General features: G+C 46.2%; 1 protein-coding gene across 1 annotated transcript; it reads right to left on the bottom strand.

Annotated features, from left to right (window-relative positions):
- Nucleotides 1-5156: 5156 nt before the first annotated feature.
- On the bottom strand, nucleotides 5157-13105 carry csrnp2 (cysteine-serine-rich nuclear protein 2; the record flags this gene model as incomplete). Its single annotated transcript, XM_083656472.1, has 4 exons — nucleotides 5157-6202; nucleotides 7195-7491; nucleotides 8987-9249; nucleotides 12946-13105. The coding sequence occupies 4 exons, from the start codon at nucleotides 13103-13105 to the stop codon at nucleotides 5234-5236; spliced, it is 1689 nt and encodes a 562-aa protein (XP_083512598.1). The 3' UTR covers nucleotides 5157-5233.
- Nucleotides 13106-13371: the final 266 nt, after the last annotated feature.

Raw genomic sequence — 13371 nt, 5'->3', positions numbered from 1 at the left:
TGGACCGCTGCCACAATTGTTCCGGAGGTTCCAGAGCTAATTCCGATCTGAATGTTTGTGTGTGTGTGTGTGTGTGTGTGTGTGTGTGTGTGTGTGTGTGTGTGTGTGTGTGCGTGTGTGCGTGCGTGCGTGCGTGTGTGTGGTCTTTCCCAATGCAGTGGTTCTCGGTCCCGGGACCACCAGGAGTACTTGAGGGGGGCTCCAGCTGTTCAACGTCTTCAGCATTATCTCATTTTAGAGAAATGAAGACTATATTAGAGAATGTAAAAGAATGACGACGGTTGTGATCATAGTTTCACTGTTATTCAAAGATTCACTTTAATAGCCAGTAAGTATCTCGACCTACAATACAGATCAGTCTGGACAAAATCATATCCAAAAAAATATTCTTAGATTTGGGCCTGAGAGATAGAAAATCTCCTCTGTGTCTCTAATGTGGATTCAATTCGGGTCGTTGATATGAAAAAGGTTGAGAGTCACTACTGGCTCAATGCATATTATGCTCTGTCTCCCTGTGGCTAAGTGAATAATGACACCCATAAAAACACCCATTGTCAGAATCAAGTTCTAGTTTGGACTAATTAGTGATGATGAGACGTAACAATATGGTCACACACCACAGCAGAAAGACAATAGCTACGTTAGGAAAAAGTCACAACACAAACTCTGATGTGTGACTTTCTCATTTGTACATGGCGACCAGTGTTTGCTTTGGGAAACAAAATAATGGCAGAGCAGTGTGCGTGCATCCTCATCCCCAGACACAGAGCTCCGTCAGAGGCCGAGCGAGGGGCTGTGTGCTGGGCTACATTGGCAAATGATCGCTGATGGGAAGCCACTTATGCCCGAGGCGCGCAGGGAATAGAGGCGAGGCATTGTGTCACTTTACCCAGCTATAGCCACTTCCTGCTATTCAAGCCAAAGGAGAAACAATATTTTGGCTCCCGCTATCAGCCGGCACCCGCTGACATGCGAGAGGCACCCCCGACGATGAGAGAGATGGAAAAGGCTACTATCTGTGCTCGTGGTGGTGGGGAGATATTATTGACACGGGTCACTCTGAGGGTGTGATCAGTTATCAAACCTTTTCATATCAAGGTCGGACCCCTGATTTAGGGCCACAGACCCCATTTGAGGAGATTTTTTTCAATCTCTGACCCCAAATCTGAGAATTAGATTTGATTCTGTCCAGATTTTCTTGACTATCTCTGGTATAAAAACAACAACATGAATATACATTTGTAGATGATTAAGTTGTAAGTCATTCAAAGTTTTTATATTCCAACCTGTCTCTATACACATTTGTTAATCATGAACAAATGATGAGCAAATCATTAGTAAATGAAAAAAAAACATTAACTAATAGCTTATAAATGACTTACTACTGAACGTTATTATAAAGTGTTACCGACTATCTGTATTGTAGACAGAGAGATAACAGTGACACTATAATCAAAACATTCTCTAATTGTATGGACTTATTGTAAGGAAATTATGGTGACATTTAACAATTCCCTATTTTGGTGGGGACCCCCTGGAACCTCCTGAAGGACCCCTGATGGTTTCCAGACCCCACATTGAGAAGCATTGCTCATCCGACCTGGAGTCTAGGAGGATTTTTCTAGGAGAAAACCTTGTTGGTTAACCTCCACTACAGCTGAGTGATCTGCTGCCCCCACAGGCCATTCATTTCGACAAGCGACAACAGGAGATTTCACATGGAGGGCTTAATGGGATGAATGTCCACACAAATGCAGAGCGAGCAGGTTGTGTTTAGCGCATAGCATGAATGTACTGGATTTATACTGCCATCTAGTGGTCACCCGCTGTGCTTCACCCTGTGCAGACACACCGGTCACTGTCATGACAGTGGAGTGACCCTATCCTTTTCTGCTCTCTTCTGTCCACTGTAACTTCTCACAGTATAAACCAGATTGACCAACTCATTGGGACAATACCATACATATCATTTTGTAATTAAGCTTGGTAGTATAAAAAACAAAACAAAACAAAACATGTTCAGCCTTCAAATAAGCCAAGCAATTCACCCAAAAAATGAAAATTCAGTCATTATACGCACCTCCATGAGAGCAGAAAATCAGATAAGCGTTGTTAGTCCCATACAGCAGTTGCTGGCGTTCTGTCTTCACAGTAAAAACAAAAACAAACAAAACACAAAAAGCTAGCCACCAAGCATGTGGCGTTCTTTATCTTCTTCTTTGACATTTATTTGCGTTTGGCAAATTAATTGGCGCATTACTGCCACCAACTGGTATGGAGTGTGTCTCAGAATAAATAAATAAATAAATAAATAAATAAATAAATAAATAAACAAACAAACAAACAAACAAATAAATTAATAAATAAATAAATAAATAAATAAATAAATGTCCCCTTGGGGATCAATAGTTATTCTGATTCTGAAAATCATACAATCATACAAATTAGCTACTCTGTCTAGATAGCTACTGAAAGAGTATTCGATAACACTAATTTCCTGAGTTCTTTTGTAGAATATCTATTAGAGCAAAGTGTACTTTGACCTCTCTGAGGTTTTGAATCAGATGCGCTCTTTCTGCCTCATATTTCTGACATTGTAGCATAGCATGCTCTATAATAATATATCTATAATAATTGAGAATCACTGATCTATAGATAGATATAAGCTATTGTAAAAGCGTCCTCTACCAGTAGCCTACACAGTAATTCCCATATACCTAAGGCTTCGAGTACAGTAAAGACCTGAGATCCTATTCAAAATGAAAGATATATCACCACCTTGTGGCAGAAGCACAGCACACAGTTACATCTCTCTTTTTTGAAATGAGTATTTTATTTTTGTATAAAAACCTTCTTGTCCACTTTAGGCAACAGTTAGCATGAGAGTAGTTCACTTCTCACAGCTTGTATATGAAGTCTAACGTATCAGTCTTTCCCACAATCAATCACACAAACCCTTTCACACACAGAGAAACACAATCACATACATATTGTTGTGTATTGGAGTTAATTTGGTGCAGTGGTCCCAAACCTAACGTCTAATAGAAAAAAGCCAAGGACAAAGACTCAACAATAGGCAGCTTGTAATTATCATTACTTCAAGGATGGTGGTACTTATGTCAAGGCATATGTCAAGCAAACACAGAAGAGCACAATAAACCCACAGCCTCACAAGAACAATTTAGGAGACTGATTTCTGAAACTGCTGGATGGATGCATCGTTTAACCCAGTGATACCTGATGCAGCATTTGCGTGTATATCCCTCATTTGTGTGCGTATCCCTTTAAGACCGCGAACCGCGTTAACGCGGTTCGCGGTCTTAAAGGGATACACACACAAATGCTGCATCAGGTATCAATGGGTTAATTAGGTTTGAAACCACTGCTTTGGTGCAACTCTTAAGCAGGTTTTATATTAAGACAATAAAAACAAGGCAAATTAATAAATATATATCAGACATCTCATACACAGCAGCACATCCTGTGTTAGGCAGAATAGGCAACACAACAAAGGATTGATTTTGTGTAAGAAGCGTCGGCACACTTATGTAGATCAGTATTAATCGGACATAGCATAAAAAAGACATTTAAAGACCAGAAATGTTATAGGATTGCATTTACATAATTCAATGACAAAACACTTCGTTCCATAATCACCACAATTAATGATTTGCAGTGCAATAAGCTATTGCGTTCCTACAAGAGGCTCTCTCTCGCGTACACTTACTTCTTATATCAGCCAATCGAAACGCCTCCTCGAAGTCACATGTATCGTGATGGTAGAAAAGAACAGCTACATTGTAAAACTATAACAACAGCACCATTCAGGAATAAAATATCTATCCATACTAATATATCTCCCATTCTCAAATACATAAACATGCACACACACACACACACACACACACACACCATTCTCTCCATTCTCATAGACACGCACATAACACACGCGCACACACAGATTAAACATACAAAATACAAATTCAGATTGTTGTCATAGTTTGTTCCATAAATTAGTAACATCACATCATTTTGTATAACTACTTTATACAGCGCGGGCTGTCATTTTCTTTGACTCTTTAAATGCTATTTTCTTCATATGAAATTGGACTCGATTCAGAATAATAATCTCTTTCCTTTCAGTACAACCCATAACGAGAGGTGATGACGACGATGACGAGGATGGTCTGTTATTCTGTCGCTGCAGCCTGAACGTGACGTCAAAACACCGGCTAGACAGAAATTACATTTCCTTTCATTTAAAGTAACAAAGACTGCAAGGACGTCGTCGGCTTGCTCCAAAACCAACAGAATCTAATCAACAAAAAGACACGTTACTGAAATATCATAAGCATTGCAATGGTCACGATTACAGGTAAACTAGTTGTTTGGATAAATAAACTGCATTTTGCGTGAGCAGTCGAGGTTGGGCCACAGTGAGAGCTAAGGCCAGTGCTATTCTGCTGCTCTCGGCTAGCTACGTTAGCTTCATGTCTTTACTGCAGCAGATCAGAGTGCCCTCGGTTCACACAGATCCAAGAAAGCAGCAGCCACCGTGGCTCTGTCTCGCCCATTGCAGAATGCATACAGTACACAAAAACAAGTATTTCCAGGATTATTAGGTCTACTCTCAGAGGAGGAGGGGGCGGTGGTACTATCAGTGGCCTTAATTTGGCTTGAAATACTACTACAGCACACTTTTGCTGTAACGGGAAAGTAAGCTGGTCTGTCGCTAACTGCGCTAGCTCCTCGCACGCTGCGGGAACCCATTTGTGTTCAGTGTCGATAGCTTTATACGTCACCAGACAAAAGGCTTTATGTTAGCATTCACACACGTTACATTTTCTATTTTGCTGCACTGGAAATGAACAAAGCACGATTTTTCTGTAGTTTTTCATCAAAAAAACGACTCCTACAGACAAGTGGGTGTTTCCCATTTAAGGCCGCGATCGTCACCCCGTTATATTACGACGTTTCCTTGTAACTGCTTCCATACGACTACTGGGGAGTGATCTGATCTGTGATCTGATCTGTGTGTGCTTCCAGCAATTCCCCCTCCCTCAATGTAATACTTAAGCTTAGTGTCCAAATAATTCACTGACAGTCACTACTAAAGATTGCAACGTGTAACGTACTGTAATTCTCCATGATAGCAGTAATAAACGTGAAATGTGTAAATTGATTCATCTTAGATGAAAGCTATTGTGCAAAATGTGTGCGGGAGAAGCTAGTGCTAAACCTCGGGAGGCAGTGGATCCATCATCTCTCCCTCCTTGGCCAAGCAGGCCTCCGCTTGGCACCGCTCATCAGAGAAGCTCTGTTGGGGACATGAGGGTCTCTCCTCCACCTCCACTCCCTTCTCAAATCCCTCGGAGCAGAGACTCAGACTGGGCAAAGTCTTGGCCAAACTCTGCCTGCAGGTGATGTCTCCTCCATGCTTATCCTCCTTAATATGCTCCTCTAATCCTGCTTGCTTTCTCTCCACACGCTCGTCTCCTCCCACCTCCTGTTCTCTGGCCGTACACTCGTCCTGCTCAGCCTCCTCGTCCCTGGGCAGAGACTCAAAGGCCTCTATAGGACTGAGCTGGTAGTAGAGCAGAGAGGCCGAGTCTTTGAGGAGATGATCGGGGACGCTCTCCTCCTGGGTGTCGGTGATGCAGAGCACCGTGGCGCCCGTGGGGAACGGCCCCTGCAGGAGGACCTGCTCCACCACCCGTGCCTGTTCGGGCAGCTCCTCCCCTCCTCGCAAGGCGCCGGGCAGCAGGCGGAGGGGCTGCTCCCCGAGAGCGGCGGCTTCCGCCTCCTCCCTCTCCCTCCGCTCCTGCTCCTCGGCGCTCTGCAGGTGCAGCACGGCCGTCTCGTTCTCTCGCTCCAGGATGTCCTGCTCGGCCAGCAGGAGGTCCTGGACCTCCACCACCACCGTCTGCTGCACCGCCTCGCTCTCCTCCAGCTCAGAGTCGAGGCCGGCTACCGAGGACAGGTCCGGAGACGGAGGGCACGTGGAGGACGGCGAGGAGATCAGGTCGGACTCCGCGTACTGTTCCCCGCCCCCCTGTCCCAGCATCCTCCTCTTCTCCAGGTCCAGCTTCATGATGGTGTGCAGGTAGTGGGTTCGGACGCGTAGAGGGTTGAACTCGATGCGGCCGGCTGAGTTGCCACAGCCGTCCCGAGAGCAGCCACATGGGAAGGACATCCGATCCACCTGGGGGGAAAAGGTCGAATATTGCAATTAAATTTACTGGGCCAGACTGTCTCCTGTTCTGCAAAAGAAGAATTCTGAAGAATGTTAGATGATGCAGTACAAGGAAGACATGGTATACAAGTAGGAGAAGACAGAGTAAGCCCTCGTTCACACCATACGCCAAAGCCACACTGAAGCTACGCTGAAGCCACGCTGAAGCCACGCTGAAGCCACGCTGAAGCCATGCAGTTTAATTTTGGCGTCTTTGTTAACAGGCGAGACCGTTCACACCAGCCGCACGCCACGCTTAAGCCACGCTCGATAGTTCAGGATTCTGTTCTATTTTCCAAGCGTGCAGCACGCTGAAGTCTACCCCCATTGACTATGAATGGAGCGCAGGGGGACCAATAGAGACACTGCGGAGCGCGTCATCATTCAGAAACCACGGCCAAAACGGGGGGAAACAAAACCCCCCCCCCCCCCAATCCAGGCGTTCTCCTATGTCGCATGCATGGTCGCGTGTTGCACAAAAAGATCATATATACGGAAGATGAGCACTCCAACTTACTTCACTGACAGCTAGATTCACCTTTTTCTTCTCGCCAATTCTGGCTTCCTTGTTTTGCTCGGGAGCACAAAAAAGGTGAATCGACGATTTTTTTACATTTGTTGTCTGCGCAGCCCCACCACACAACAGCAAAATGACGCTGGTGTATGGGAGTGAATGGAGAACTTTCCCCCGTGATGGGCGTGGCCTATTTCATGCAGTGTCTCCATGCGGAGCATGCGGAGCATGGAGACACTGCATGAAAGCAGCACTTCATGAAAGCAGGCAGAGAGTGTAAACGCTTGCATATGGATTTCAATTAAAAAGTAAAAGAAGGAATTGATTTTTTTTTGCGTGCAGTGAAGGGAGAGTGGGAGGGGCGATCCTTAAACTCTTAGCATGGCGAATGACCCATAATGCATCTCTCCTTCCCGCACACATGCACGAGCCACGACAGTGGTGTTACCTGGCACTTGATGCCGGCCTGGCTGCAGCCACAGTGGTGCGGATCACAGTACAGGCGGCAGTCGCAGCCGCACTCCTCTCGCGAGAGGCGGATGGCGCGGAGCTCGGCTTTCTCCCGCGCGTCGATGCGGGCGATGCCGGAGGCGCGCAGCAGCGCCCGGCGCCGCTTGGTGGGCAGCGGCTGCAGGAAGAAGCAGTCGTCCACCTCCACGCCTTCCACGTCCAGGTCCTCGTCCGACACGTCCTCCAGGGTCAGCAGGTCGGCCTGGGCGCACTCCACCGTGCCGTTCCGTGTCAGCTGTTGTAGGAGAGGTGTGGAGGATGGCGGCGTGAGCGTTAAGACAGCGAAAAGGCTGATTCAGTATTTTAAAGGAACAGCTCACCCTAAAATCCGAAATACATATTTTTCCTCTCACCTGTAGTGCTATTTATCCATCTATATCGTTTTGGGATAGTTGCATGAGTTTTGGAGATATCGGCTGTAGAGATGTCGGCCTTCTCTCCAATACAATGGAACTGGATGGCACTCGGCTTGTGGTGCTCGAAGCACAAAAAAAAACATTTGAAAAACTCAACAGCAATGTCTCTTTCCAGAAATCATGACCCGGTTACTCAAGATAATGCACAGACTTTGTTGTGAGCAGTTTCATGTAGGAACTATTTTCTTTTGTAGTCTCATGTAGGAACTAGCTAGCAGCTAGCGGGTGTAGTTCGGTCAAAAGAAAATAGTTCCTACATGAAACTGCTCATAACAAGGTCTGTGGATTATCTTAAGTAACGGGGTCATGATTTCTGGAAAGAGACATTGCTGTTGAGTTTATCAAATGTATTTCTTTGGCACTTTGAGCACCACAAGCCGAGTGCCATCCAGTTCCATTGTGTTGGAGAGAAGGCAGAAACTCTGCGGACGATATCTCCAAAACTCAGGCGACTAACACAAAACGATACAGATGGATAAATAGCACTACAGGTGAGAGGGAATATATGTATTTTTCCATTTTAGGGTGAGCTGTCCCTTTAAAGTTCAATTGCTGGATAAGAATCCTCCTTCTAAAGGTGCTACTTCAAAAACCTCATGTGTGGTATCACACACTAAGACGTTCAGATAGAGCTGTCATCAATGTTTCAAGTGAGGCTGCTGATTGGGCCCAATTCTGCCCAGACACTTTGTCCTATACTTCAGCTGGATCTCATATCAAATTCATAGTTCTGAACAAAAAGTAATGCACCCTCATTTTGCATATCGATTCCCATTCTGCAGGAATGGAAGTCCCCCTCCCCACCTTCTTTTCAGCTCTGGTTGGCGGACATGATCTCTATTGTACGGATGATGACACTCAGGTTCCTGAGGACCAACTCACTTAACATCTGGGACCTGTTTGTTTCTGGCCGACCTTGGCGAGCTTAGGGGCAACGGGTGACTCTTCCTGGCTGGTTTTATGCACGGCATCTCTTACGAGCACATAAGCGCCCTATTACGTTGTAATATTTGAATGTCAATATATGTATGCTTTTTCTTTCTTTTCTTTTCCTGGTTCTGAATGTGTTTGTTTTTGTTTTTGATGTTCTGTAAAATTGAAAAATAAAATATTGGGGGGGGGGGGGTTAGGGTTAGGGGGACCTCAACCAAACTGTGAGAAAACGTTATATACCTGAGTCAAAGAGAGGTACCGTTGAGCACAAGTTATCATTCATCTATGATTGTTATTGCACAATGCACATCCTATCCTTTTAATTGGTTGATCTCTCCTACACCTTTTGATAACAGGTGTGAACGGTGACCTTCAACCTACCTGCATCTTGCGGGCGTTGAGCTTCTCTTGGCGCAGGTGCTGGCGCAGGGTGTGCAGGTGGCTGCTCTCCTGCTCGCGGGCGAACTCGCCCAGGGTGTAGTGTCTGATGGAGGAGTGGTGGCGGGCCATGCCCAGGGAGCTGCCCCCCTGGCTGGGCACGCTGGTGAAGCCCTGCCGCCGGGGGAAGTAATACACCGTCACCACGTCGAAACGCACCCGCTTCCCCCCCGGCGACGGCTTGTGCTGTCTGAGGATGGAGGTTGCTGATGCGGGGCAGAGAGGAGAGTAGAGAGAGAGAGAGATTAAAGTGATGTTTCAGGACTCCAGACCCGGTCTCAATACCACATTTTGACGGTCTCTCGGTCTCATCTCAGACTCGTCCTCCTCCCTCGGTCTTTGTCTTGACTCGGTCTCAGACAAGCCGGACTTTCAGGATTTTATTTCAAGACCAGTTGAGACCACAACTGCAGTGACATCGTTACTGTCTTAATTTTTATTTTATTTTTTACTGTGATTGGGTGTAAAAATCCCCCCTTCAATTGCTACCAATAACTTTGCAGTTTGACAGTTTTACTGCTGAAACCACTCCCCTCACACCCCCAGGAAGGATCAGGATAGTACTGTATTTTTTTTACCTTTATTTATACAGGGGCAGTCTCACTGAGAGCAATGCTCTCTTTTTCAGGAGCGCCCTGTTCACATTCACACCTGGAAGCTGACCAGTACAACCACAGTCTGATCTGTTGGCCACTGATCAGCTCCACTGGAGCAGTCGGGGTTAAGGGCCTTGCTCAAGGGCACCTCAGTGGTGGTAATGAGGGAGGGGCAAGCGCTGCCTTTTCACTTTCCCCACCCAGATTTATCCTGCCCGTCCCGGGGATTGAACCGACGACCTTCCGGTCACAAGCTGGCTTCTCTAACCGTTGGGCCACCACTGCCCCCCCCCACATTATAACTGTATAACTTCACCACTGCCCCCCCCCACATTATAACTGTATAACTTCACCACTGCCCCCCCCCACATTATAACTGTATAACTTCACCACTGCCCCCCCCACATTATAACTGTATAACTTCACCACTGCCCCCCCCCACATTATAACTGTATAACTTCACCACTGCCCCCCCCACATTATAACTGTATAACTTCACCACTGCCCCCCCCCACATTATAACTGTATAACTTCACCACTGCCCCCCCCACATTATAACTGTATAACTTCACCACTGCCCCCCCCACATTATAACTGTATAACTTCACCACTGCCCCCCCCACATTATAACTGTATAACTTCACCACTGCCCCCCCCACATTATAACTGTATAACTTCACCACTGCCCCCCCCACATTATAACTGTATAACTTCACCACTGCCCCCCCCACATTATAACTGTATAACTTCACCACTGCCCCCCCCCACATTATAACTGTATAACTTCACCACTGCCCCCCCCACATTATAACTGTATAACTTCACCACTGCCCCCCCCACATTATAACTGTATAACTTCACCACTGCCCCCCCCACATTATAACTGTATAACTTCACCACTGCCCCCCCCCACATTATAACTGTATAACTTCACCACTGCCCCCCCCACATTATAACTGTATAACTTCACCACTGCCCCCCCCACATTATAACTGTATAACTTCACCACTGCCCCCCCCACATTATAACTGTATAACTTCACCACTGCCCCCCCCACATTATAACTGTATAACTTCACCACTGCCCCCCCCCACATTATAACTGTATAACTTCACCACTGCCCCCCCCCACATTATAACTGTATAACTTCACCACTGCCCCCCCCCACATTATAACTGTATAACTTCACCACTGCCCCCCCCACATTATAACTGTATAACTTCACCACTGCCCCCCCCACATTATAACTGTATAACTTCACCACTGCCCCCCCCACATTATAACTGTATAACTTCACCACTGCCCCCCCCCACATTATAACTGTATAACTTCACCACTGCCCCCCCCCACATTATAACTGTATAACTTCACCACTGCCCCCCCCCACATTATAACTGTATAACTTCACCACTGCCCCCCCCACATTATAACTGTATAACTTCACCACTGCCCCCCCCCACATTATAACTGTATAACTTCACCACTGCCCCCCCCCACATTATAACTGTATAACTTCACCACTGCCCCCCCCACATTATAACTGTATAACTTCACCACTGCCCCCCCCACATTATAACTGTATAACTTCACCACTGCCCCCCCCACATTATAACTGTATAACTTCACCACTGCCCCCCCCCACATTATAACTGTATAACTTCACCACTGCCCCCCCCCACATTATAACTGTATAACTTCACCACTGCCCCCCCCACATTATAACTGTATAACTTCACCACTGCCCCCCCCACATTATAACTGTATAACTTCACCACTGCCCCCCCCACATTATAACTGTATAACTTCACCACTGCCCCCCCCACATTATAACTGTATAACTTCACCACTGCCCCCCCCACATTATAACTGTATAACTTAACAGTCTGGGTGAGTCATCATTTAGCAGCAGGAAGGTGTTTTTTTTACACTTCATTCTGCCCACTGTGTTGAGCCTCTCTGAAGGTCAGCTATATGGAATTGCAGTGTTTCAGATCATAGAGTATACAGTATATTGTACAGCCATTTGTATTTGACTAAAATTCCTAAATAATGATTGCTTCAGCTGTTAGCAGAACATTGGGGTAAAGGTTAAGCCATCATTAGAGTAATGGTCTTGGAAATGGTCTCACATTGGTCTGGTCTCGGTCTGATCCCCAAACCCCCCTTCCCAGGTCTTGGTCTGGTCTCGCTCTCGCCCCCCCCTTGGTCTTGGTTTTGACTCGGTCTCGGTCTAGGCGGCCTCGACCACAACACTAGAGATCGCAATGTATAGAGAGCTCCAGGGATGACGTATTTTTGTAGGCTGGATGCGGAAGTCCCGAACTTCCTGGTTCTTCACTGTTTCTGTCTATGGGATTTTTGAATGGGTTTTTGGCGCGATGCTTCAAATAATGTCTGTGGGCAACGCAAGTTTAATCAAACGCGAACCAAGGTTCAACGGGATAATCTTCACACATGAGGACCACTTTCATGAGTTTTGAAGCGTAACTGCGAGCCCTAGAGGTAAAAAGCTCGTGCTAAGCTAATCCAGAACTACACACAGTGTCGCATAGGCGTCCACGCATTGATTGCGAGAGAAAGAATTTCCTCGTTCACTCGTGATGACGTATAATATCCGCGTCGACATTGTAGTCTCATTTAGCCGTTTGCTAGCTAGCCACCCTTTTAACGGCACATAAAAGCTTCAAAACTCATAAAAGTGGTCTTCATGTGTGAAGATGATGTTACTAAACACTGGTTCATGTTTGATTAAGCCAGCGTTGCCCAGAGAGATTATTAGAAGCATCGCGCCAAAAACCCATTCAAAACTCCCATAGGCGAAAACTGTGAAGAACCAGGGCTGTTAGCATCGATGATTTCCGGACTCGTTCCTGGAGCTCTCTATTATAGCTGAGTAATAAAATCATCTTTTTTCTATAGGCCTAGACAGTTTTAACTCGACAACAATAACAACCGTCATAGAATAATAAATAAATAAATAAAAAAATAGAAATAGAAGTAGGCTATGTCAGTGTTTTCCCCTGAATAGCTGAGAAAGTGGACACTGTCAATAGTTAGCACTGTGAAGCTGATACAATTCAGATGGTGGTAATGCAACATTTAAGGATGCCAACCGCCATAAAACACAGAAGAAGAAGCTGAGAAAAAGGAAGTGCTGTGGGGTTGCAGCTGGTGAAAACCGTCTATAGACTCTGTAGCTGAGCGCTCCTCTCAGCAGCTAATCTGCTCTGAGTGGTGCTCCACTACACCATATTGCTTCGATAGCGTACGCAGCATCAGCACCACTTTGCCTCTGATCCTCCTTACGTGTGAATGAAGTGCTGGACGGCGGGTTGAGGCTATCGCAGCTGTCGGCGCTGTCGCTGCTGGAGATGTCATCGTCAGAATCCTTGGGTGTGGAGAACGGAGAGCTGTTGTCCACCTCCTCATATCTTCGCTTGAGGCTGAGGGCCGACGCTGCCTCCATGGAAACTCGGTGTCTGAGGAGGAGGATGGGGAGGACAGACAGAGCAGCACACTGTGGACAGACTGTGGATGGACGCACACTTGGCACCGGCGTGGCGGTGCGTCTAAAACCGAAGCCAAAGATGTGATGAACTGCAGTGTTGAAACTCCAACATCAGTACCGTCGCCATTTCGACCCGTGAAATGCATTTTTATATACATTTGGTGTCGAAGTCGATATTAACTCCGGCCTCGAAAAAACAGGTTTTAGTGTGCAGTACACAGTAC

The sequence above is a fragment of the Poromitra crassiceps genome (genome assembly GCF_964638095.1).
Source record: "Poromitra crassiceps genome assembly, chromosome: 20".
Taxonomy (NCBI): domain Eukaryota; kingdom Metazoa; phylum Chordata; class Actinopteri; order Beryciformes; family Melamphaidae; genus Poromitra; species Poromitra crassiceps.
This window is presented reverse-complemented; position numbering and strand designations above follow the sequence as displayed.